This window comes from Glycine max, chromosome 14 (genome assembly GCF_000004515.6).
Source record: "Glycine max cultivar Williams 82 chromosome 14, Glycine_max_v4.0, whole genome shotgun sequence".
Taxonomy (NCBI): Eukaryota; Viridiplantae; Streptophyta; class Magnoliopsida; order Fabales; family Fabaceae; genus Glycine; species Glycine max.
The window spans coordinates 2,439,674-2,465,916 of NC_038250.2; the positions used below are offsets into that span (position 1 = coordinate 2,439,674).

The window sequence follows — 26,243 nt, forward strand, 5'->3', positions numbered from 1 at the left end:
TTTAACAAAAATACCGATGGAAATATGTTTTCATATTTATTTTTAAATTGTATTTCAATGGATTAAAATAATTATAAAAAGTAATAAAATTAAACTTGTGTTATAATATAATTGATTTATTATAAATTTAAAATATAATTTATATGTTCAAAATATTTATTTATTATGAACTCAAATTATAAGCTAATTTATAAATTAAAAATATTTATTTATCTTGTATACTGTACAAAATAAAATCCTAGATATCTAAAAGTAAACATTTGTTTGATATATTTCACATACTATAATATTAATATTATTTTAACATTAAATGAAAATATAAATATAATTAATGTGTAACTGATTAAACAATCTAATTAAAAATTGTTGAGTATGTTTTTATCACATATATATATATATATATATTAATTTATCCATAATTGTAATTATAAAATATAAAGTAATTTTAAAAATATTCCAACCTCCTTTTAACTTATTGAGATAAACTAAAAACATATATAAGTTATAATAACTAATCAATTTTTTTGTGATGTTTCTGACTGCTTTGGACCCTTTCGAGGGTGATTTGCGTTGTAATGTTTTCTCCGGTGAAAGTTAATTGATTATTGGCCTGGGAGCTGTTTTTCCCCAGCCCATTCAGAAAAAAAACTCATCTAAATATATCCTTGATAAATTGAAAATAAAATTCTTCAAGATTTTTTTATTTTATAAATAATAAAATGAAAAATTATTCAATTTAAAGGAATAATAAACCACAATTCTAAACTTAATTTTCATTTTTTATTCTTATATATGCTCTTATATTATACACCTGAATCACATTAGTTTTGTGAGTTATTCTTTAACGAAAATGTTTTTAGGTTATACTTTTAGGAATTCTCTTAAGCTGAAATATTTATCCACCCTTACAATCTAAATTTTTTATATATATTGAAATTAATTTAGGATGTATTTTTTCTTAAATAAAATTATTTTTAGAAGTTACGATTACTCTGGTTGAGTCACATGTTTCTTATTTTTAATCTAATAATATCTTAATTTTCTATCTCTTTCAATTTATAATTTTTATATTTATTTTTAAATTTAATTTATATATTTTTAAAGCAATTATCAGTAGTTAAAAATAATTTTGTATCAAAATAGAAATAATTTATCATAAATTTGAAATCTAAAATATTTATTTATTACAAATTTTAATTATAGTTTATATATTTTTAAAATATTTATTTATTATAAATTTTAATTTTATTTATACAAAATATAAATATTTAACTTTACGTTCCACAAACTAGGTTGCTAATTAAAATTTAAACATTAATATTTTATAAATAAAATATAATTATATTTAATTTCTTTCAAATATTAAATACAATTAATATTTACTACAAAAAATTAAGTAAACTAATAATAAATAGTTATAAGAAAATTTAGAATTATTCAGAAATAAATATGGATTTACCTTAACCGTTGAATTCAATGAGCCCCCGACATGATCGCCACGTGGACTCGTATAGTTTGTTACACTCAATAGCCAATGCCACCATGACTCATGAGGCAGCAGAAATTAAAAGAATTAAAAAAAGATAAACCAGAGACTGAAAGAGTATAAATAAAAACGTTTCTCCAAATTAATAAAAAAAAGTTTCTCCAAATATAAAAAAAGAAAAAACTTTTTTTCCTCAAATTATTAATATATCCTTTTCTCCGTGTGTCTCTCTCTAGAGGAAAAAAAAGGGCAAACAAAAAGACTCTCTTCCCCCTTTCATCTGAACATCATGGTCGTTTAATCCAAATCGCTTCGTCGTTTAACTCTCTAAATCGGAAGTTACCACCCGCCGCCACCGCCACCGCCGCGCTCGGCCAATCTCTCCGCCGCCGCCGCCTCTTCTTCTTTCGAATCTCGCTCTACCGCGATTCCTGAAACATCAACCGATTACTCTCTCCTTTTTTTCTCTCTCTTTTCTATACTTTTGATATTCGCAGCCGGCGATTCCGTTTCCGGCGTGTACTTATCGGAGGAGGAGCGCGCACAATTATTAACCTGCGCACCGTCGCTCGGCGCGGTTCCTTCCGTTCGAACCAAATTGCCGGAACTCTGTTCCGCTCTCTGAACGTGGAAAGGTGAGAGTCGTTCGCTCGCTCGCTCTTGCTTGCATCATCGGCGCATGGATTCACTCATTGCGTAGTGATTCGGTTTCGGAATTAGGGTTCCGATTTCGGATTTAGGTCGGTTTTTTGTTCCGAAGGTCGTGCTCTCCAAGCCTTAAGGGTTTTAGTGACGAGCTTCGTTCAGTTTGCTGCTCGATCCGTTGCTTTATCCCTTTCGATTCGGTTTTGCCGTTGCTTTTCGGAGATTAACTTGTTTTTGATATGATGCTGATGGTTTTGTGCATTGCACGGTGTTGAAATTCGATTTTGGCGAAATACGAGTGTTAACGGAATTCAGTTTTGACCGTTAAACTAGACAGTCGTTTGAAGCGGTGCTTACACTCCTTGATCAATGTGGTTCATTCGTGAACTTAGGATATTGCATGTAGGACTGTTTTTTTTACCTAGAATTTGAAGTTGAAATCGAATTTGCCATACCTGGTACAAGTTCCGCTTGAATTGAACCTGGAGCATGGTTTTGTTATTTCATTTCAACTTGCACATTTGCTAGAGAATGTGTGGAAATAAATAGCATGGGAATTTTAACTCTCTTATTAACCAGTGGTCTGTAAAGGAATTGCAACTCTTTGGAGTCACTGATGATTGAACACTTGAACCTGCTAATTTGTCTAGTAAGAGTTAAGCATGTTTGGTGGTTTTGTAAGTATGTATTTGTATTTTGTAGAAGTATTGCAGAAGATGTAAATTGGTTTGATGCTTTTCCTCTACGTCTTTTCTAACTTGCTGGATGGTTGTAATACGGGATTCTTTTTTGTTATTTATATCATCAATGTGTGATCAATGGCTTGAGCTGAGCATCATTCAGGATTCTATTGACTGTATATCACTCTTTGTTTTTCAGGTCTTGGGGACTGGGGAGACAGAAGATAACTGAAGCACCACTGGATTTTTGTCACTTTTTTTTTTTATTATGATTAGTTGCATCCACAGTGTGGAGATTAAAGTAAAGATAATAGTAAGTTAGTCATATGTTACAGGATGGCTTTCTTTAGGAACTTTTCAAATGATACAGTCTCACATGGTGTCATGGAAGATAAAAGCCAAGGACAGAATGCTAATAGAGTTCATAGATCAGTAGGTAATGATTGTACTGATGCAACTTCTAGTGAGAAAGAATTTGATATGAACATGGAGGCACAGTATGAGAGTGATGGCGAACCAGATGGTTCCAGTAGACTGCAAACTGAGGCAACAGCCGATGATGGAGATGCTGTGAAAGAATCAAACTTGCAGACTACTGGTAGTAAAACAGCTATGGTCGGAAGGTGGGGTTCAACATTTTGGAAGGACTGTGGGCAAATGGACCCTCAAAATGGTTCTGAATCTGGGCAGGAATCAAAAAGTGGATCAGATTATAGAAATGCAGATGGGTCTGAAGATAATTCATTGGATGGAAGAGTGGTAAGAGTAGACTCAGATGATGATGATGGACAAAAGGAGGCAGGAAAAGGTCCAAGAGGTCACTCTGATGTTCCTGCTGAAGAGATGTTGTCTGATGAGTATTATGAGCAGGATGGGGAAGAGCAAAGTGACTCATTGCATTACGGTGGGATCAAAAAGCCCACTGAATCGAATTCATGGCCACAACGGATGTCAACCTCTGCAAATAGAACTTTGCATAGGAATTCAAGGTTTTCAGATGATGTTGAAGATAATGATGGTGAAGATGATGATGATGGTGATAATGATAATGATGGTGATGATGCTGATTATGAAGAAGAGGAGGAAGCTGATGGTATGTTGAACATTTTATTTTTATAAAGATTGTTTCTTAAGTATGGAGTACTGCTTTTAAATTAGCTAATTTTTAGCCCTTATTACCTTGTTCTTATTAGTGAAGAGCATCTGTGATTTTTTAATGTTAACATCGTGCAGAAGATGATCCTGATGATGCAGATTTTGAGCCCGCCACAAGTGGTCATGCTGGAAACAAGGTTGATTATTTGTGGTTATTGTTGTTGCTGAATTCTATTTCATTAATGGTCTTTTATCTAGTAAGGGCTTGCATATGTTCATTAGAGGAAATTTTTTGCCTTACTTCTAGTTTTGACTTTTGAAGTTAATATGTCTCGGTTTTTTGGTGGATGTTTCTGAATATCAAATGGTTTAACTGTTGTTATGTTACAGGATAAAGATTGGGAAGGTGAAGGCTCGGATGATGATGATGACAGTGACGGAAATATAGTTGTCTCAGATGATGATGAATCTTTCTATGCTAAAAGACCTAAAGGAAGGCAACGAGGTAAGATTGGACAAAACATAAAATCTACCAGAGATCGCAAAGTGTATGTTGCATCAGGTCGACAAAGAAGGGTTAAATCATCTTTTGAGGGCAACGAGTCAACAACGGAGGATTCCGACAGTGATAGTGATGAGGATTTCAAAAGCACTAAAAAGCGGAGTGTTCATGTCCGCAAGAACAATGGTCGCTCATCTGCAGCCACAGGTTTTTCTTCGCGCAACAGTGAGATTCGCACTTCTAGTAGGACAGTCAGGAAGGTATCATATGTTGAAAGTGAAGAGAGTGAAGAAGCTGATGAAGGGAAAAAGAAAAAGTCCCAAAAGGTACAACCTTCTTTATACACATCTGAGCATGGTTTCTACCTCCTATCTTTTGGGGTTTATTTATCTACTAAAATTAAATGTTAAATATTGATTCTCACATATGAGACTCAAATCATCGTGTCACTTCGGATAACATGGGTTCCAAAGGATGTTTTCACTTGCATAGCAAATGACTAATGGTTAGACATTTTTTTCTTGTTATTGATTAAAAAAAATTGGTAGTATATTATTAGGAAGTTGTGGTTATATTTAACAAGGATAAGTTTTACATATATTTGATGACAAAAAAAGATTTATTTATTACAAAGAAGAGAGGGAAGTCACAATTCCATTGAAACAACCATTGGATCCGAGTAGCCTATAGTGGATCCAAAAGCACAATGCTAAATGAAATTAAGCTGCAGAGTAGAGAGAAACCCCTAAAGTTGCAAGTGTACAGCTCCAACCAAGTACATGAATGGGCTGCATAAACTGTGTAGTGCCCAGAAGTTTTCACCTACTTTTTACCATCACCATTTTAAACCTAACCTGCTAAAACTGTTCCAAATTAGGATACATCAACAACAACAAATACTTATCTCACTAGGTGATGGTTGGCTCCAAATTAGGATACATCAATGACCACAAAAAAGTTGTCCCAATATTTTTTATAACTGTAACTAGTATCTTATGTCCACCTACTCAGCCCTTCTAAGATGTGTGTTTTATCTTTTTTGGGGGTGAGTGGATGTGAGATTGCATGATTTAAAGTTCAGATAACTACTTGTATTAGGCTACCACACTTCTGCATTTCTTGGTGCTGATGTGTATTTTGTACAGTACCTCTTGTACTGATGTTTATATCTAATATATTAGTATTTTTGCTGATAAAAAAAATGATTTAAAGTTCAGATTAATGTTTCGTAGGAAGTGGAAGGTATGATTGAATGCACTTGAAATCTGAAAATAATGTATTTTCTATTCCTCTATTTCAGTTTCAATGTGATGGGGAAAAAAATAGAAAATGGAATTATGTTGTGATGAACTGATGATTGTTGAGTTATCTATTATTTTGGTGTTTCTTTTAATTTTCATTATTTATAGCATGAACTATCGTGTGTAAGAGATCGGATTATTAAATTTATTGGGTGTTTTACTGAGGAGAATTGGAACAAATACACTCAAGTCTTGTTTTAAATCGGCATTTAGAAAATTGAGAATTTTTAAGGATATAGGAAAGGAGGTGATGTTTTTTATCCTTTGTATATTGTCTGAGTGAGAGAAAAGGGAATGATTACTGGCTTGGAGAAAGCTTATGACATTGGATATTTTGTTTTGAGTGGTATATGGCCACTTGGTGGAGACCGTTAGCTTATGTTTGTAATTTGTGCTAGCTGTTCTATTCTTTACTTTTGTTGTTGTGGTGGTGGTGGTGGAGAGATCTCAGTTATGAGGTTTGCTGATTGCTTGACAGAGTTTATGCTAAAGATGCAAGATGGTAATTTCAGCTGCATTGGTTTTGATGTTTGAGATTTCCCAATCTATCTCTCTGGAAGGATAATAGATTTGTTAGAGTATGGAGTGGATGTATGTATTTTTTTTTTGTAGGCGCCTTCTTTAATTCTAGTTTATTATATCTATCAAAAGGATCACCATACTTTAATCTAGCAATGATGATTTTATAAGGCTATTAAGATTTTTATATTGGAATGGCTTTCTGGTGGGAGTATGAGATGTTAGTTATGTTATTATGATACCTCCTATTTACTTAATACAATACTTCAAATTTATTTCTACTGATGTGATTCTTTTAAGTGTTCTTCAGGAAGAAATTGAAGAGGACGATGGTGACTCCATTGAAAAGGTGCTCTGGCATCAGCCAAAAGGCATGGCTGAAGATGCTCAAAGGAATAATAGATCAACAGAGCCTGTTTTACTGAGTCACTTGTTTGATTCGGAAATTGATTGGAATGAGATTGAATTTTTGATAAAATGGAAAGGACAGTCACATTTGCACTGTCTGTGGAAATCTTTTGCTGAGCTGCAAAACGTATGATATTTATTCTTATTGTTTATTATGCATTAATCATTGCTACACTTGTTATTGTCTTTCTGTCTGTCTGTTTTTTATTATAACAATCCTGCTTCTTATTGTTTGGTTGTTTTACACTTTCACATGTTGAGTTTTTTTTTCCTGGCCAAAATTTAATACATTCTGTCTATATGTGAGATTGCAGCTCAGTGGTTTTAAGAAGGTTTTGAATTATACAAAGAAAATAATGGAAGACATCAGGTACAGGAGGACAATCTCAAGAGAGGAGGTAATTGTTTGAGTTCAGCCAATCAATTTAGATGCTCTGGTTTATTTAATAGGTCTGGAGGCTATAAATATTGCAGAAGTTTTTGTGGAAATTTATTTGGTGGAAATAGTTTATTTGGAAAAGAACATTGATATTATTTTTGTTTTTTTAATCATTTCTTGTTTGGTTGTTCCTATATGCAGATTGAGGTAAATGATGTTAGTAAGGAGATGGATTTAGATATTATCAAACAGAACAGTCAGGTTTGGTTTCCTGCATTCCAATATTTTCATTACTTTGGTCTTGTTTTCTCTTATGTATTTCTATTTGCTAATTGGATTGTTTATTTGCATTTTCAGGTGGAAAGAGTAATTGCAGATAGGATCAGCAAAGATAATTCTGGCAATGTTATTCCAGAATACTTGGTCAAGTGGCAAGGACTATCTTATGCTGAAGCGACTTGGTACACTACTCTAAAAATTTAGTAATGATTTACATATTTTTTTTGTTTCATTTTCTGTGAATCGAGTGTCTTCATGTTAGAGAGGAGGATGGATTGATCTCTAAGCATTGTTGTACACCAAGTTTTAAAATTTTAGATCTTTATTTAGCAAGTATGATACTATGATGTTAGTTTTCTCTGTTATGAGACATCTATTCTGTTTTTTTTTTATTCTATGTAATTTGTCACTCTTGATGTACTAGGGAAAAGGACATTGATATTGCTTTTGCTCAACATACTATTGATGAGTATAAGGTAGGTCTCTATTTCACTCTATTCTCATTATTGTATTGGTTTTGGAAAGTTTGTTATTTGGCTGTAGTCATTCTTCTTATGGAAGTTATAATCCATCTATTTGTCTTGTATTTGGGCTTTGTGCAAATTAAGATGGCATGGCTAAATGAGAGAGAGATTTGTTGTTGAACATAGGAAGCACAACACATTGACACAATTATGTTTCTGAATATGGGTACGACTGTATGCGTATGGATACAGAGTGGATATGAGGACATGATTGTTTTTAAAAAAATAGGATGCAGGGATACAACTAACTGAAGAATCAGATGCTCTTGGAGTCATCTCATACGACTGAAGAGAGAATTTCATGTAGTTTTTTATTCCTAGGATTTCTGATTTGGCTGTTTTCTTTTCTATGGTCTCTTAGAATGTGGGTTTTGGCCTAACTCAATCCCAAAAGCTTGCTCAAAGGGTGAGGGTTGCCCCCACTTATATACTCTATCTTGGCCTTATTTCTAGCTAATGTAGAACTTGGGTTTTTCCCAATATGGTCTAGACTTTATCTTTACTGAGCCGAGCTAAACTATCTTAGACTGGCAGTGTTCAAAATAATAAGCTTCAGAAATACTGGACGCATTCTTGATAACTGTACAACTAGATCCAACAGTTGTATGTGACAGATACCATCCATGTATGTGCTGATTTTGCTTCAGTGTCCATGCTTCTTTTTATGGAACACTTAATGGCACATCCTTTGAACTGATAAACAGGTAGTTCCCCTTGTGTCAAAAACTCCCATGCTCTGGGCCTTTATTAGTTGGGATTTGGATCAGTACAGATGTTCTCCTTGTTTCATTGTAACTTTCCTTTTTTCCTTCTTTGACTTTTCACTACAGGATCTTTATGTTCTCTTATGTTGGATTTTCCTTTTAATGTTCTTGGTCTGTGGGCATTTTTTTCTCCTGTATTTCTGCTTTCAATTGAATTAAACTTCTGGTGCTGTGCATGCTTGGGTGAGAGCAGTGCTAAGAATGGTTATCTCCTAGGGTAGTGTTGAGTGTCTCACATCTGAACCCACTAGGAATAGACTAGGCTTGCTTGTTGTATTGATTGCAATGCATACATGTTAATAAGATTTATATATGATAATTTGGATAATATCTATTTATCTTACAGTGAACTTTTTGTTCTGCCATATTTGAACAGGCTCGTGAGGCTGCTATGGCAGTTCAAGGAAAGATGGTAGATTCTCAGCGTAAGAAGAGCAAAGGTTGGTAGACTCCTCGGCTTTTTTATGGGCAGTGCTCTTTTTTCAATAAAACTCGGAACAGTATTTGGTACACCTTTACCAATTATGTTGTATCACTATAATTTGTAGTGTACCAGAAATCCACTTCTGTTATGTTCATATCACGAGGACTTCTCAGTCTTGATTTACTTGATTCTAGTTCAAATTAGGGTCATTGTCTTAATAGCATGTCTTCTCTATTAAACATAGGAGCAGGCTGGGACATGATTGAACTTTTCTTTTTGGTATGAATTCGGTATTTCTTTGGAAAGCCATTAGACTCTTGGTGTGACTTTTTACTAGTTTTATATTGTGAAATCTTTTTGGAGAATTTTTTTCCATTCTCTCTTATTTTTTTTAAAAAATTGCTTTGTCGAGGAAAATGTATACTGTATTACTCCGTTTCTACTTAGTAGACTATTAAAATAATTTTTAATATGCAAAACTACAATTTATAATTTATTATGTTAAAGATAAACTTTGTAGTTGAGAAAACCTTATAGATACAGGTCTAAATTTTTTGGTCATTTATGTGTCACCATTTTATTCTACATGTTCTTAATATGTAATTTAACATTGTATTAGCTTTTGTTAGAGGATGCAACTTTTATTTTTCATTTTTTCTGTTTCTGGGCAAAGATGACATGTCTTATTTTTTTAAATATATCAGATTATTAACAATTAACTTTGATCTGCCCATTCTAAAATTGCATTTTATCATTACTTAAGCTTAAATTTGAGAAAGTTGATTGGAGGGGGGTGATTGAGAATTATTTGATAGTTTCCTTTTATTTGTAGTTCCTGCCTTCTGAAGCCTATTTCCTTTTACTGGTTGTTTTGTTATTTTTAATACCATATACAGAATATTTTGGTTCATTATTTCATGTACAGAATATCATGATATTATCTATGTAAGTTCTGATTTTAATCTTTGGTTGTGATGTTTAGCAAGTTTGCGGAAGCTTGAGGAACAACCTGAATGGTTGAAGGGTGGAAAGCTCCGTGATTATCAACTTGAGGGTCTGAATTTTCTTGTTAACAGGTATGCATGGTTGTATATTTGTCAAGGTATGTTTTAATTTTTTGGTGTTCTAAATCTGTGTATTGCATTTTGCAGCTGGAGAAATGATACAAATGTCATTTTAGCCGATGAAATGGGCCTTGGGAAAACTGTTCAGTCAGTATCAATGCTTGGTTTTCTGCAGGTATAGTATCAATTCCTATTTGATTACACTTGCCCTTGCAATGTAATAATGCATGCGTTTTTGTTCCTTGCACAGAATGCCCAGCAAATCCATGGTCCTTTTCTTGTAGTTGTTCCATTGTCCACTTTATCAAATTGGGCCAAAGAATTCAGGAAGTGGCTTCCTGATATGAATATTATCATATATGTTGGTACTCGTGCAAGTCGAGAGGTGAGACATTTCTGAGTTTGTCTTTAAGTTATGATTTATGAATTTTTTCAAGTCTTCCATGCTTCAAACTTTGTCTTTCTAGCGTTTAATCACCTTTTCCCTATATTGCTATGGATGTTTACTTCTCTTTGATTTGCTTGATTATTTCTTCCTACATGAAAAGAAATTTAAGCTATACTCAGCTGAGTAAGTGGATGTGGTTTGGATATTTTTCTTTGAATTTAAATTATGTTTTTAAAAATCCTAGACATAAATATGTTTTTAGTCCATCAAATTTTTGGGTCTATCTTTTTTAGTCCCCCAAATTAAAATTTGCATTTAGTCCTTCAAATTTGCAAAATGTTTTTTTCCGTCCCTTTTGCGAGAAAAAACCGCCACAAATTGTGTATCTAAACTGTCAAAAACCAAGCATTTTGCAAATTTGAGGGACTACATAATGCAAATTTTAATTTGGGGAACTAAAAAGACAGACCCCAACTTTGACTTTGAGGGACCAAAAAATATATTTAAGCCTAAATTCTGCAAGCTTTTTATTTTATTTATTTCTTTTACATATGATTTTTTGTTTTACATTTTGTGGCAGGTTTGTCAACAATATGAATTTTATAATGAGAAAAAACCTGGGAAGCCAATAAAATTCAATGCACTGTTGACTACATATGAAGTAGTTTTGAAGGATAAGGCTGTTCTCTCTAAGATAAAATGGAATTATCTGATGGTGGATGAGGCTCATAGGCTAAAAAATAGTGAGGCACAGTTGTACACGACACTTTCAGTATGTAACATTTGTCTTAATTTATTTCTCTGTGATTGTTTATGATAGAGTTTAATATTTTATGGTTTGTTTTTGTGCTAATCTTTTAGGAATTTAGCACCAAGAACAAGTTGCTTATCACCGGTACTCCTCTACAGAACAGTGTGGAAGAACTATGGTATCATTAACATTTTCCTTTCATATTTGACTTGTCGAAAAGGAAACTTACATCTTTTGTGGATTTGTTGTATGGATAAGTGTTAATAAATGTTATTACTGAATATAATAATATTATTAACTGCTTGATGTGTGGCCTAGTAAATGATGAGTTTTTTGTATATCATTTTACATTTACATTAACCATTTAAAGCAACTTACATCATGGCATTCCCTCCGGTCTTACTCCACAAGGGTGCTTCTATTCTTGTTTTTTGCCTTTTCGTTAGGGGTGTAAGTGGCCCAGATTGGGTTGAATTTTGTATGTTTTTCAACTTAATTGGATTGGGTTGAGTTGGGTTTACCTTCTTTTTTTTTACAATCCAATCCAATCCAACTTTAATTTGATTGGATTGTATTGGGTATCAGGTTGGGTCATTAAAAATAACCACATCTTTAAGTCTTATAAAAAAATTAAGAAAATCCTTAAACTCAAAAAAAGTAAGGGATAATTTTAAAAAACAGTGTTCGTAAAACATTGTACAACTCATGATAAATATAACATTGTTTTACAAAAGATAAGTCAACCAACTCCATTCCTTTGTTCATTTGCTTCATGCCACCTTCAATTATGGTTTTACAACTATGGCAATGACGGCAAGCAACTAAGACGATGCTAGGGAGAAACACTATTGCGGCTTACGAGACTGAGTGACTTTAACCTTTAAAGTTTTCTAATTTCTATATTAGTAATTTACTATTAAGTTTAATTATATAATATAGGCAAAATTGCATTTTTGGTCCCCCTAGTTGTCTCCAATTTCGATTTTGGTCCCCCTTTAAAATTATTGACGCATTTAGTCCTCCAATTATGTTCAATCCTGTGAATGTGGTTCCCAAGTCCAGATTTAAACGTTGACTGTTACAAAGGAATGTTGATTGCCACGTGTCACATTTTGATTGGACGATGATTGCCACGTGTCACATTTTGATTGGACGATGACTGTCATGTGTCATGTTCTGATTGGACGTTGACAACAACAATACATTTTCATTGTCCACAGAGTCAACATCCAATCAAAATGTTACACGTGACAGTCATTGTCTAATTAGAATGTGACACGTGTCAGTCAACATTCATTTGTAACAGTTAACGTCTAAATCTGGACTTGGGGGTCACATTTACGGGATTGAACATAATTGAAAGACTAAATGCATCAATAATTTTAAAGGGGGACAAAAATTGAAATTGGAGATAACTAGGGGGACCAAAAATGCAATTTTGCCTATAATATATAATTACTATTTTGTTATGTTTGTATGCAGGTTGGGTTGGGTTTTGATCGGGTCCAAAATTTAAAACCCGTCAGCCAGTCCAATTACAATTGGGTGCATAAAAATAAAACAAATCCAACTCAATGACCCAATCCAAACCACAAAATTCTAAATTGGTAGGGTCAGATTGGGCAAGTTCGTGGATTGGGTCTGTTTCGCTTGCACTCCTACTTTTCATTACTGTATAAATAGCATGTATATTTATGCAAGCTTACAAATACACAGTTTAGTAGTTTTTGGGAGACTCCCTCGATTGATTGTTTCTTATTATATGTCCACCAAATTGATTTCTATTATGTGTGTTGTCTGGTATTTTGTTTGCTTTGGTTTTCTTGTTTGTTTGACAATTCCCCTCCCCTCTCCCTCCCTGTTTTGTAGGGCTTTGCTTCATTTCCTTGATCCAGACAAGTTCAGGAGCAAGGATGAATTTGTTCAAAACTATAAAAATCTGAGCTCTTTTAATGAGAATGAGGTATAAGTTGTCATGGATACCTTTTACTTTTTTTCTCTGCTTCTTGATTTTCCTTGATCTTAAGATTCTCGACGTCTGCCTCACTGTAATTTGATGTGCATAAATTATTTTATTTTAGCTTGCAAATCTGCATATGGAATTGAGACCTCACATACTTCGAAGAGTTATCAAAGATGTGGAGAAATCATTACCCCCCAAAATTGAGCGTATCCTTAGGGTTGAAATGTCGCCTCTTCAGAAACAGTAAGTGCAATTTTAGTTCTGAAATTTTTTTCTTTTGGAAAAATACTATTATCGTAAGTTCATTTTCTAAATTCCTGTTGATGTATTCCTTTGTGTAGGTATTATAAGTGGATTTTGGAACGTAATTTTCACAATTTGAACAAAGGAGTTCGTGGGAATCAGGTTACATCCCTATCCTGTGTTTCTAACAATCATTTGTTCATAACGTACATGGATGATGTGCTTTCATCATGATGATGGCTAATTAAATAGGAAATGCCAATACTTGGCTTTGATGCGTGGTTTCTTTCCACCGTGCAAACTTCATTGATTGTCAAAAGTAGCAAGCTATAGAGAGTTAGTGCAGTTTATTATTTCTAAGATTTCTTTTTTTAATTGGGAAAATAACATTAAACTCCGTTACACTTTACTTCTTTTGCAAATAGACACCCTAAAATTTAATTTTGTCTCAATTAATCCTCAAACTTTACCTCTTTTGCAAATAGACACCATAAACTTAAATTTATTATGATTGATATTTAAACTTTTCTTTTTTGTAAATAGAGACCTTGAACTTTAATTGCATTTCAATTTATCTTTAAAATTGATCCGTTTTATGAATATTTTTTTTCAAGTTATTTATCTTAAATGTATTCTTTGATTTTTTTTGTTACAACTCATTTTTCATATTTAAAATATAATAAATAATATTAGTTAGAAGATATATAAATAAAAAGGGGTAATAATAAAATTAATTAAAAAAAATTCATTTTGTTTTTTAATTATAAATTTTATTATGTTTTAATGTTTGGAAAAATTTATAAATTTCTTTTTTGTTGGTAATTTAACTTCAATTTATTTTAACGTAAGAGATTATTTATGAAAGGAATAATTTTTTTAAGAATTAATTGAGATGAAATTGAAATTTAGGTATTTATGTGCTAAAGAGGTAAACTTTAAGGATTGATTGAAACAAAAATATAGTTCATGGTGCCTATTTGCAAAAGAGATAAAGTTTAAGGATTAATTGACTGAATTGAGACAAAATTAAAGCTTAGGGTGTCTGTTTGTAAGAGAAAAGTTTAAGGGGCATTTAAGCTTTTTCCCTTTTTTATGTAAGTGAAAAAAAATACAGTATAAGGTAAATTTATGTGCATGTCAAGGAGCTGAGGTACAGTTTTTTTAATTTTTTTTTTGGTAATATTCAATTAGAGGGAGAAAATATTATGAATAAAAAATACCCAAAATGAATTAAAAAAAGAGGGAGAAGATATTAAAATGAAATGTTGCATCTGTTTATTATCATCTGGACTGACAAAATTCGGAGAAGTTTTAATTCATAATGTATATTTCTATATTCTTTTCTCTTCAAAGATCATCACTAATCTTTTTCTGCTAAATTTCAGGTTTCTCTTTTAAATATTGTGGTGGAATTAAAGAAGTGCTGCAACCATCCCTTCTTGTTTGAAAGTGCTGACCATGGCTATGGTGGGGACTCAGGAAGTAGTGACAACAGTAAACTAGAGAGAATTGTTTTTAGCAGTGGCAAGCTTGTCATACTTGACAAGCTCCTTGTTAAATTGCATGAAACCAAGCATCGTGTTTTGATTTTCTCTCAGGTTTGTTGTTGAAAATTAAAACTGGTTTAGTGGATGTGCTTCTTGATATAATTGGAAGCTTTTAGCTCAACAATGTTTCATCATACTTTTTCTTTAGTTTAGCTCAACTATGAAGTCTACTTTTTGTTCAGTTGCAATAAATATAAAATGTTCTTTTAGTTGTTTTAAAGATGATCTACTGGAATGTTTGTGTGATCACATTTTTATGTGCCAATTATTCACTTAAACTTGGTGGTGTGGAATGTATTTCAATGACGTATATCATATTAAACTATAATATATTTCTGCCTTTTGTCTCTTGGTGTTATTAAGCATGCTCATTTAGCTGTCATTTTATCTACTCTACCAGTGGTAGTTGAAAGAATAAGTTGTTCTTGCACTTCTAATTGACCTAATAGAACTAGGGAAGGAAATTAGATTGAAATTTTTTGTCAGCTGTCAATGACAATAACTCTCCTGTTATTGATGTGTGAACCATTCCTTAAAATATGTTACAGTACAAGTGCTCTAGTGAATCAATTTTGGTGTCTAATTGTTTGAAGTCCCCCCACCCCCAATATGCTGAACATTGTGTATGTGCATGTGTTAAAGGGTGACAATTGAATAATTTTTTTATCTCTTACCTGACTGTTTATCTTTTTATGTGAACATTACTCTTCAAGTCCTAATGCTCAACATTTATGAACTGAAACCAAAAATTCATTTAATTGATTAGGATAAACCTACTGCTGATGAAAATACTGATTGATCTATTACAGATCCAAAAAAATAGGGAAATAATTTGATCAACATTGCTCTTCAAGACCTCAAATCCTTTGAATAATCTATGAACTGAAACCAAAAATTCATTTAATTGATTAGGTTAAACCTACTGCTGACAAAAATAGTGATTGATCTATTACTGATTGCTGGTGAACAAAGATGATTGCTGGTCTCTCTGAAGTCTTAAATCTTTCACTATTGACTTAGGACTTACTTCTTGTGTATAATTCATGAACAGGTGGATGTGAATATCATAAATAACTTCTAACTATTGATGTTGCTTGTCCAAGCATCCTAGTCTGCTTTAATTTTTGAAACAAAAGAAATATGCTTTAAGGATTAGTGTAGGATGATTCTAACTTAACAGAGGTGTAATGCAGATGGTTAGGATGTTAGATATACTGGGAGAGTATATGTCCCTTCGAGGGTTTCAATTTCAGAGGCTTGATGGCAGTACAAAAGCTGAGCTTCGACAACAAGCAATGGATCATTTCAATGCACCTGGTAGTGATGATTTTTGCTTCCTTCTTTCAACACGGGCAGGAGGTCTGGGTATCAACCTTGCTACAGCAGACACTGTTATAATATTTGATTCTGATTGGAATCCTCAAAATGACCTGCAGGTATTCAGCTGATATAATTTTATTATTAATCCATGAAATAGTTGGTGCTTACTGTTACTTTTATGTCTTTTAGGCAATGAGTAGAGCTCATAGAATTGGACAACAAGAAGTTGTTAACATATATAGATTTGTTACAAGCAAAAGTGTTGAGGAAGATATTCTGGAACGTGCTAAGAAGAAAATGGTATGTTAAAAATCATTAGATATCTGGTGGCTGTTTTTGTTTCATCTTTTTTTCTCCAACTTTGGCATCCTATATTTTTATGTTTAATGCATTTTTTTTCCCTAAAAGACATTCAATTGCTTATTGCCATGCCTTGAGGTCAACAATTTTATATCATTTTTCATGTGAACATGTTCCATAGGTTCTGGACCACTTGGTGATTCAAAAACTAAATGCAGAGGGTAGACTGGAGAAGAAAGAAGCCAAAAAAGGAGGAAGTTATTTTGACAAAGTAAGGACATTTGTGAAAACTGTAATTTCATGTGAATATTCATTACCTTGCTTTCATCATTTATGGACTGCATTGAATTGTTTTAGTTTATGCAGACTTGGTTTCTTTTTTTTATTTTTTATATTTAATTACACAATTACTGTACCAATCATTTGCTTCTGAAATGACAGAATGAGCTGTCTGCAATCTTACGATTTGGAGCAGAGGAGCTCTTTAAGGAAGAAAGAAATGATGAAGAAAGCAAGAAACAACTCTTAAGTATGAATATAGATGAGATTCTTGAAAGAGCAGAAAAAGTTGAAGAGAAGGAAGCTGACGGGGAACAAGGAAATGCGTTATTGGGTGCTTTTAAGGCAAGATATGTGGACAGTACTGTGAATTTTGTTGTTTCTGTTTTAAAATTGATTTTTTTGTTAATGTCATCTTTATTTCTCTGGTTTGGGAAGAGATAGATTTGTATTTGCTGAGGAATTGCTAAGTTGCTTCGCTTTACATTTTACAGGTTGCCAATTTTTGCAATGATGAAGATGATGGAAGTTTCTGGAGCCGTTGGATAAAGCCTGATGCTGTATTCCAAGCAGAGGTTTGATCCTGTTCTTTTATAGATAGATTATTAAAAAAGTTCTCAAATGCTGTTGAGTTTCTAATAATTTTGTGTAATGTTTGTTTCAGTTAATGCTTAAAATGATTTTCTTTTACTTGCCTCATCTTTCTTGGTTCTTTTAGGAAGCTCTTGTTCCTCGATCTGCTAGAAATATTAAAAGTTATGCAGAAGTTGATCCATCTGAAAAAAGTAATAAAAGAAAAAAGAAGGAACCTGAACCACTTGACCGAGTTTCGAAACGTCGGAAAGCAGAGTATTCCGCTCCTGCAGTACCAATGATTGAGGGAGCATCTGTCCAAGTGAGAAATTGGTCATATGGGAATTTATCTAAAAGAGACGCACTTCGTTTTTCTCGTTCAGTAAGATTCTATTACTTCTCACAATTTTCAGTGTTGTCTCGCTATAAACAAAATCTATTGCTTTTGTTATCTTCCTATATTGGAGACCTTCTAAGCATTTCCTAAATTAATATATTGTTGATGATCTTCATCCCACTAATTCTCATGCTATTTTCTCTCTTCCATTCTGAAAAAGTTAGCTAACTAGGTGCTGTAGGATCTGCATTTAAACTTTAGAACGTAGAAGTTTGTATTGTAAAGATTATAAGTCTGAGACGGCCATAAAATGGTAGTTGAGCAGAATAGAACTGAATAGTTATTTCTTCATATTTTACTTAGCCGTTTGGATAGGCTAAATTTTTGGCTTATGCATGGATTAATGAAGCTATGAGCTTGAGGTGGCACTGAATTTCTAACCTATCCGATTCTATAATTTGTTTTTTTACTAATATATTTAATATAAAACTATAATTTGTTTCCGTATACATTACTCAAGCAATTAATATGTATTCTTTTCTTCAAGAATTGTATATACTCATGGACTTGTGTGCATGCATGAGAGTCTTAGGCTAAGCTTGACTATGAATTAAAGCCAGCTCAAAATGGAGTTCATGGTGACTGGAAAGTGTTTGCTTTCTCAAATTTTGCTGTTTTTGTTACAGAAATGACATGCTTTTTATGGTCACATGTACTTGTTCTTTAATTTCTGTTTAAGTAGGGAGTGATCTACTCCTTGTCAGCATCTAAGATCTCTTCCTTGCTCCTTTTTTATGAGAGTTAATTGTGGTACTGCCCTGTGGGTCATAGCAAGTGGGTGTGTTGACGTTGCATTTATAGCTCCCTTGAGTTAATGAATAACCTTTTCTTTTTATTGTTCTTTGGGCTTTTCTTTTATTGTGCATTATCATCTTATGTTTGCTGTTTGTGCATGTATGTCTTGTAAATGCTTCATTTTGTTATTTTCTTTAGCAGTAAATAATTTTTCCTGTTTTATGTTCATCCTCAATTAATTTGCCAGGTTATGAAATATGGCAATGAGAGCCAAGTTGACTTAATTGTTGCCGAGGTTGGTGGTGCTGTTGGGGCTGCTCCACCTGGAGTACAGATTGAACTTTTCAATGCTCTTATTGATGGCTGTACAGAAGCAGTAGAACTTGGAAATCTTGATGCAAAGGTTGGTTTAACGATAAGTTCCCTATAATAGATAGGGTTTGAAATGGTTATTCGTATTCTTAATTTTTTAGAAGCTTATAACATGTAATAATATTGCATCCAGGGGCCTTTGCTGGATTTTTTTGGTGTACCAGTGAAGGCAAATGATCTACTTACCCGTGTCCAACAACTTCAACTTTTGGCAAAGCGCATTGGTCGATATGAAGATCCTATTGCACAATTTCGTGTGCTGTCATATCTCAAACCATCAAACTGGTCCAAAGGTTGTGGATGGAATCAAAGTAGGTGTATCCTCTTGTATAATTTGTGTTATTATTCTGTTGACTTTATTGCTGCTTTGCTAATTGTATTTTGCCTGTTTTCAGTTGATGATGCTAGATTGCTTCTTGGAATACATTACCATGGGTTTGGTAATTGGGAAACTATTAGATTAGATGAAAGACTTGGCCTTACGAAAAAAATTGCACCTGTAGAACTTCAACACCATGAAACTTTCTTGCCACGAGCTCCAAATTTGAAAGACCGTGCTAATGCCCTTCTGGAGCAAGTATATTACCTAAATTCTAATTTCAGTATTATGTTTTTTTTGTTTCTTCTGCATTTACAATTTACGAATCTGCCAAGGGATCTTTAATTTCTTTTTTTGCTTCTTCTTTGCTCTTTCTTTGTTTCTAATGCTTTTACATGCTTCCTATTCTTTTAGAATTTGTTAATTACCCTTCATGTCATTGTTTGGTATTTAATGTTTCACATATATTATATCCCAATCACTAGGGTATTTACTAGAAAGAAGAGAATAAGAGGTGGAGAAGCTACACATGTTAGTACGGTGGTTATAAAGTGAATTTGAGGGTAATATGCATGCTATTACTCAGAATAGAGTTGACAAAAAGTTGTGGGAGAAGGGAATTTTGTTGAGTGAATGTATATGAGTGTTTAATCTCAGACTGATATCTGATTCAGAATCAAGATTATTTTAATACTTACGTAAATAGTAGATTTCTGGCCGTGTTTTCTATCATCTTGGCTATATGATTTACATGCATGCTTGTTTGTTTTCGTTTCATTCTTGTAAATTAGTGGACTTGTTTCCACGTTAATGATTGTCCTGCATAGCCCTGAATTTTTGTTTGACTTGCATTCATAGTATCCACTTCTGTGACATGTTCCAAGACGTATGCTTTACCAATTTGTTGATTTTTTAGTGTACCAAAAGAATGTGAATGCTGCCATTTTTTTATCACTCATTTTGTGTATTCCAGTGATTAAAGATGATTTGAAGCAATACCCCAATCTTTTCATGTGCATGTTAAAATCCCCCTCCCACCAATTTATGATCTACTTTCCTACTAAGCTTTTTTAATTCTTCCTGTGTACCTTCATTTGTTGATAGATGCTACGTTCTTTGTTGAAACTATCTTCATTGTTTGTCACTTACCATGATGTCTTGATTTTCTTGTTGTATAGGAACTTGCGGTTCTTGGTGTGAAAAATGCCAACAGCAGAGTTGGACGGAAGCCTTCCAAGAAAGAGAGAGAAAATATGATTAATATCTCACTGTTACGTGGGCAGGAGAAAAAGAAAAAATCGAGTTCTGTTAATGTCCAAATGAGAAAGGATAGATTTCAGAAACCCCAGAAGGTTGAATCTATAGTAAAGGAAGAGGGTGAAATGTCTGACAATGAGGAAGTATATGAGCAGTTTAAGGAGGTAAAATGGATGGAATGGTGTCAAGATGTGATGGTTGAAGAAATGAAAACTTTGAAACGTCTTCACAGGTTGCAGCAAACTAGTGCCAATCTTCCAAAGGAAAAGGTATGTCTTTTGGCTTATTTCCTTGTAGTGCGTCTTTTTTTTTTTTAATGTCTCACTGTTTACTGCCTCCCTACTTTAGGTGCTTTCAAAAATACGGAACTATTTACAACTTCTTGGGAGAAGGATAGATCAAATTGTGCTAGAACATGAACAGGAACCCTATAAGCAAGATAGTAAGTTTTCATTCCTCTTGGAAAGGTTTCTGTTTTGTTCTTGTATGAAATCCTTTTGTTTTTGTTGTTGGTTTCCTATTGCCTCTTAAGATTTTTTTTTTTTTTGCTTATTTACAGGAATGACTGTGCGACTGTGGAAATATGTGTCCACCTTTTCCCATCTTTCAGGGGAGAGGCTTCATCAAATATATTCCAAACTTAGACAGGAGCAAAATGAGGCAGGGGTTGGCCCCTCTCACGCCAATGGGTCAGTATCTGTTTCATTTAGCAGAAATGGAAATCCATTCCATCGCCATATGGAGAGGCAGAGAGGATTAAAAAATATGGCTCCCTATCAAATGCCAGAACCAGTTGATAATACTGGGAAATCTGAGGCATGGAAACGAAGAAGAAGAACTGAAAGTGACAATCATTTCCAGGGTCAGCCACCACCTCAAAGGACCTTAAGTAATGGAATCCGGATTACTGATCCTAACTCACTCGGGATCCTAGGTGCTGGGCCATCGGACAAACGCTTTGCTAGTGAGAAACCTTATAGGACACAACCTGGTGGGTTTCCTTCAAGACAAGGCTTCTCTTCAGGTATAAAGTAACCAGCTTGGTGGGGATTAGAGTGGCTGATTACAAGAGTGTTGGCTGTTGGCTTTCACTCTGCATTTATACAGCTTCAGCAATTGTACATTCTGTGGAATTTTTTTCTTCCACCCATGCGAATAAGACCTTGCGGATCCCTTTTTGGTGTGTTTTGGCGGATATGAGAAATATCCCTACACTGGGATTCACATCCTTGAAGATGGCTGAAGCCGAAAAGATCTAATGCAAGATGAAAAACTAGTCTTGCCAATTGTTTCTTTTTCCTTTTTGATTTCTACTCCTTCGAAGATATGACCAAGCAAAGTGACATGGCGAAAATCTTGAAAAGCGAAGAGTTTTACCCACTTGCTATAGACATACTTAGGAAACTGTACATTGTCAATAATGCAATTTTATTCGATTTTACTGCTCACCCCATAAAGTATTATGTTAGCTGATGTAGACAAAAAATGTATTGGATTTTTGTGGTAATTATAGCTTTAATTTTCGAGATTTTGTAGCTCCTTCAAGTGAGTTTCATTAGTGAATAGTGAATGAAAAGTTTTTTTTTTTTTTTACTCAGCATAGTGAATGAAAAGTGATTTCTCGGCTTCTTGCCTAAGTTTCCTTCATTCGATTGAAGTTTGATGCGATTCCAGTAAGTCATAGAATGCATGTACCCAGACATTGTTCCAGCATCTTTTAAGATTTTTGAATTATTCCTTTCCTTTAAATTTAAATATCAATCTTTGACAAATCTAAAGAGTTGATATGTTAGTATGAGATTTTATTGCGTTTACATGAGTGAGAATAATTTATTTAACGAAAAAATCTGTATTTGATTCTAATCTTATGTAAAAAAATTTTGAATTAGTGATAGTCATGCATCGCTAACTAGTGGGAGTTGATATGTTAGTAGGTTGGAGGACATTTGTGGTCTCTAATTTAAGGCAAAAAGAATATTAATCTTTGACAATCATAACTAATAATATAGTTTATTCTTGGATCTTGTTTTATTCTTTTGCTATGACCAGCTCAAGAAATTAAGTGCAGGATTTCAATGATTCATGCATGGCTCCCGGATGAATCAATATCAGGATGAGAGAGATCTAGAGATTTTTCAATAACCTATCACTTGATAATTTTACAATTAAACGTGTTTGATCTAAAGTAATTATGAGATAAGTAATTTTTTGAGAAGTTTTTCAGAAAACGTGAGTGAAAACGAAACACTTCTCAAAAAAGTAATTATAACTCGTGGAAAATTTTGATCAACAAAAATATTGAGTAAAGTATTATCATATGAAGTGTTGTAGTGTAAGAGTTGTTAGAAAAATTATACATTATAATTTGATTATTATAAGTACTAACTAGTGGGACATATCTTTTGTTCTTAAGTTCATTTATATTGGTAGATTAAATATACTTGAAAATACAAACATGAAATGTAAAGCTTCCACCGGTAGCTTCATTTTATTCTACGGCCAAACATCAACAATGAGGGGCATTGTGGAATACGGGCATATCAGAAAAGGAATTGATTCCTGCAAATCATCAACCAGGGAAAACATTTCATTAAATGGGTTCTTTAGTTTTTTCTTTCAATTTAAAAAATAACTGTTTTTTTTAATATTTAATAACTATTTTATATTATTTTAATATTTTAAATACAAAAATAACCAACCATTGTAATTCATTGAAATCAAGGATATAAATAGACTTTGTTAATTATATATTTAGCATTAAGTCAAGGGAAGAACCTATTAAAACAATGATAAAAGTTTAAGTATTGATTGAGATAAAATGAGAGTTAAAGGTATCTATTTGTAAGATGGTAAACGTTTTAAATACATATATATTATTTTTTCTTTTTTGATTGATCATCTAAAAAATATAACTGAAAATGAAAGAAACAAAATAGGAGGATAAAAATCAACCAGAACTAAAACAACACATCCATCGATCCATTTAGTTAATTAGCTTTCCTGTATGAAATGAAAAAAAAAAACACGAAGTTACAATAAGCGGAGACAATTGACGAGATTAAAACAACTATGTTTGGTAATGGTGGCATTAAGAAACAGGAACACGAACAAACAAGATGAAACGAACATTGTAAAATCAATTGATTAGTGAAACAAACAACAACCAAACAGCAAGAACACCATTATGGGCTGGTACAAACACGAAAATGAACAAACAAACCTTATAAAATCAACAAAATCAAAATGAAATTACATAGAATCGAAAACTAAACATGAGGCTCCAACGCGTCGTCGTCGTCAGGCTTTGGTGACGACGCAAGGAGACCAGTGAAACGGTGGTGGTCCATCTCCAAAAGGAGATAAAAAGAAGCCTCCTCCTATGAGAGCTCCTAGGTAGCTGAAGACTGATATGTGCTTAATGATGAAGAGTTCCATCAAGAACTGCACCAAGTTGGCCTCAAGGCCAAGGTGTCGTTGATGAGCTAACACTGTGGCAAGTAACATTAAGTCAGCCAAGTTTTCGTGTTCATGCATTTTGACATATTATTTATTATTTTTTTGAAAAAACTCGCAGTTTAGTATTAGTTTGTGCAACACGTGTCCAAAAGTTTTCATGCTGAAAAGAGTCGAGAAACATACAATTTTGATGCAATTAGGGCATTGACATGTGAACCACAATCGTGGTAAACTCAAGATGATTGCGCTATCAGCCACGACTAAGGTGAGCTAATCATTGATCACAAATCATCGCCAATTTCTGATCATGGCCATAATGGATTTTGTATGACCATCACAGATTTTGTAAGACCAAGGATCAACTTCAAGTCTTCAAGGTTTTATTATATATATTCTAATATATATATATATGATGTTGAACTTTTTTTATTTTTAACCACCTCATACTATTCCGACAATAGTTGATGTCAATGTAAACAATGATTGCTCCTATGAAAACCCATAAGTAGGTGTAAGCTGATACATGCTGAAGGATGAATGATGAAAAACTCCAGGAAGAAGCAAGCTAAGTTAGTCTCAAGGGCGACCCTCTGTTGATGAGGCAACACTACGGTGACAAAAATCTAACTTGAAACCAAAGACAGCGAAGAAGTCATGCGATGCAACAAGTTTGGTAATGTAAAGTTTCGCATAGAGAAAAGCTGCGCAATGACGTTCAACAATTGTCTTCGGCGACTGAACCATTGTTTGAAGGAACAATGCCACTACGAAAGCATCAGACCTCCTATAAGATAGAGCACAATAACATTCATCAATGAAATGGTCGTCCATCTCCAGGAGCATGTAGACAACGACTCTTCCTATGAGATAACAACACACTGGCATTCATCGGTGAAACGACCATCCATCTCCAGGAGCATGTACACAACAACTCCTCCTATGAGAACTCTAAGTAATTTTTTTTACATATTCATGCATGTATCTTACCTTTTTTTATTTAGTTTAAACTTTTAATTTCATCCTATCCAATTTAAATCCATTTGAATTTTCAATTTTAATCTTATTTATAACTTTTTTTTTTAGAAAATACTAAATAAAATATAAGATATATAATAAATAATAAAGAATAATTTAAAATATAAGATATTTTATTTATATGTAATTATGTAACTAATAATATAAAAATATCTTTAATTAAATATATTTTTCTTAAATAGATATAAGTTATATGATAATTTTATAAATATAAAAGAAATAAAAATAGTAATGAATATACATATCTATGAGTTTGCTTTGAATTGGTTTCTAAAATCAAATACAATCTAATAAAAAAATTTGGTTTTTCAATTTTTGATTCATTCATTTTTTTTTATTCAGTTTTCATTAATTTGGATCGAATCAATTTTATTAACACCCTCAATATTTACAACTTTAATTATATTGTTATTTTTAAGTTTCAGTTAATATAATGTTTCAAAATAAAATAAGAGTTTAATGCCTATATCGATAGTGTAAAATAATTTTACACTATCATCGTTTGAATTATTTTAAGATACTTATTTTAAAAGTCAAGGAACTTACCATACACGATAAATTGTGATTGGATGATGAAGTAAAACTTTTTATATTATCAATGCTTAACTTTTTTCTCATACAATAAAATATTATGTTTTCCCTTCAAAATAAGCCTCAATTGGGACATGGTCTAATTGAGCTTTAAAAGATCAAATTAAATTTGTGCTCACAATTTAAAGCTTTAATCCTACATTTTATTTAGTAGGTTTTGGTTAGGTCAATCATGATTCATGAACTCAATATGGATAGTGGTTTATAGCAAGTTGGGTTAAAATTTTCATTAATTTGAAATTTTAAAATGATGCCCAAGTTCATTAAAAAATTGGTTTGTAATTTTTTTTTTTGTGTGTCAAAACACAATCTTATCAAGTTAAGAAAGTATCATAGATTGTTTCAGCAAGATCCATGTAGAGTTAATCAACTCAACTCATTTTATCACCTCTAATGAAAGTTGAATGAGAAAGGAAAAAAAATCGAGTGAGAAGTAAAGAGTGAAAGAATATATTAAAAGGAGATGAAACAACTTTTAAAAACATAAAACTAAAAAACCTGCAAATGTGAGTTAAAATGATTTTACAATTCATTTAAAAACCCCTTCAACCCCATTTTATCCAAACAATTTTTTTAAAATTTAAGTTTGAAAACAGAAAACTAAAAACTCATAACCACATTAAACAAGAGTCTTAATTTTTCCTTCC

General features: G+C 32.8%; 1 protein-coding gene across 2 annotated transcripts; it reads left to right on the forward strand.

The window, feature by feature from the left end:
- Positions 1 to 1,644: 1,644 nt before the first annotated feature.
- On the forward strand, positions 1,645 to 22,040 carry LOC100792398 (protein CHROMATIN REMODELING 5). 2 transcript variants are annotated; one of them, XM_006595705.4, is made up of 31 exons: positions 1,645 to 2,121; positions 3,011 to 3,904; positions 4,045 to 4,103; positions 4,297 to 4,734; positions 6,539 to 6,763; positions 6,951 to 7,034; positions 7,217 to 7,276; positions 7,373 to 7,476; positions 7,719 to 7,770; positions 8,959 to 9,022; positions 9,989 to 10,082; positions 10,158 to 10,245; positions 10,321 to 10,455; positions 11,039 to 11,230; positions 11,320 to 11,387; positions 13,079 to 13,172; positions 13,291 to 13,415; positions 13,514 to 13,577; positions 14,801 to 15,013; positions 16,156 to 16,398; positions 16,472 to 16,582; positions 16,764 to 16,853; positions 17,024 to 17,206; positions 17,356 to 17,436; positions 17,580 to 17,816; positions 18,814 to 18,969; positions 19,072 to 19,249; positions 19,334 to 19,515; positions 20,436 to 20,783; positions 20,863 to 20,956; positions 21,074 to 22,040. In XM_006595705.4, exons 2-31 carry the CDS (start codon positions 3,148 to 3,150, stop codon positions 21,547 to 21,549), a joined length of 5,295 nt encoding a protein of 1,764 aa, XP_006595768.1. In that variant the 5' UTR covers positions 1,645 to 2,121; positions 3,011 to 3,147; the 3' UTR covers positions 21,550 to 22,040. The 2 variants fall into 2 exon arrangements, with proteins under 2 accessions (XP_006595768.1, XP_003545390.1); XM_003545342.5 differs by lacking the exon at positions 1,645 to 2,121 and adding an exon at positions 2,208 to 2,226.
- Positions 22,041 to 26,243: the final 4,203 nt, after the last annotated feature.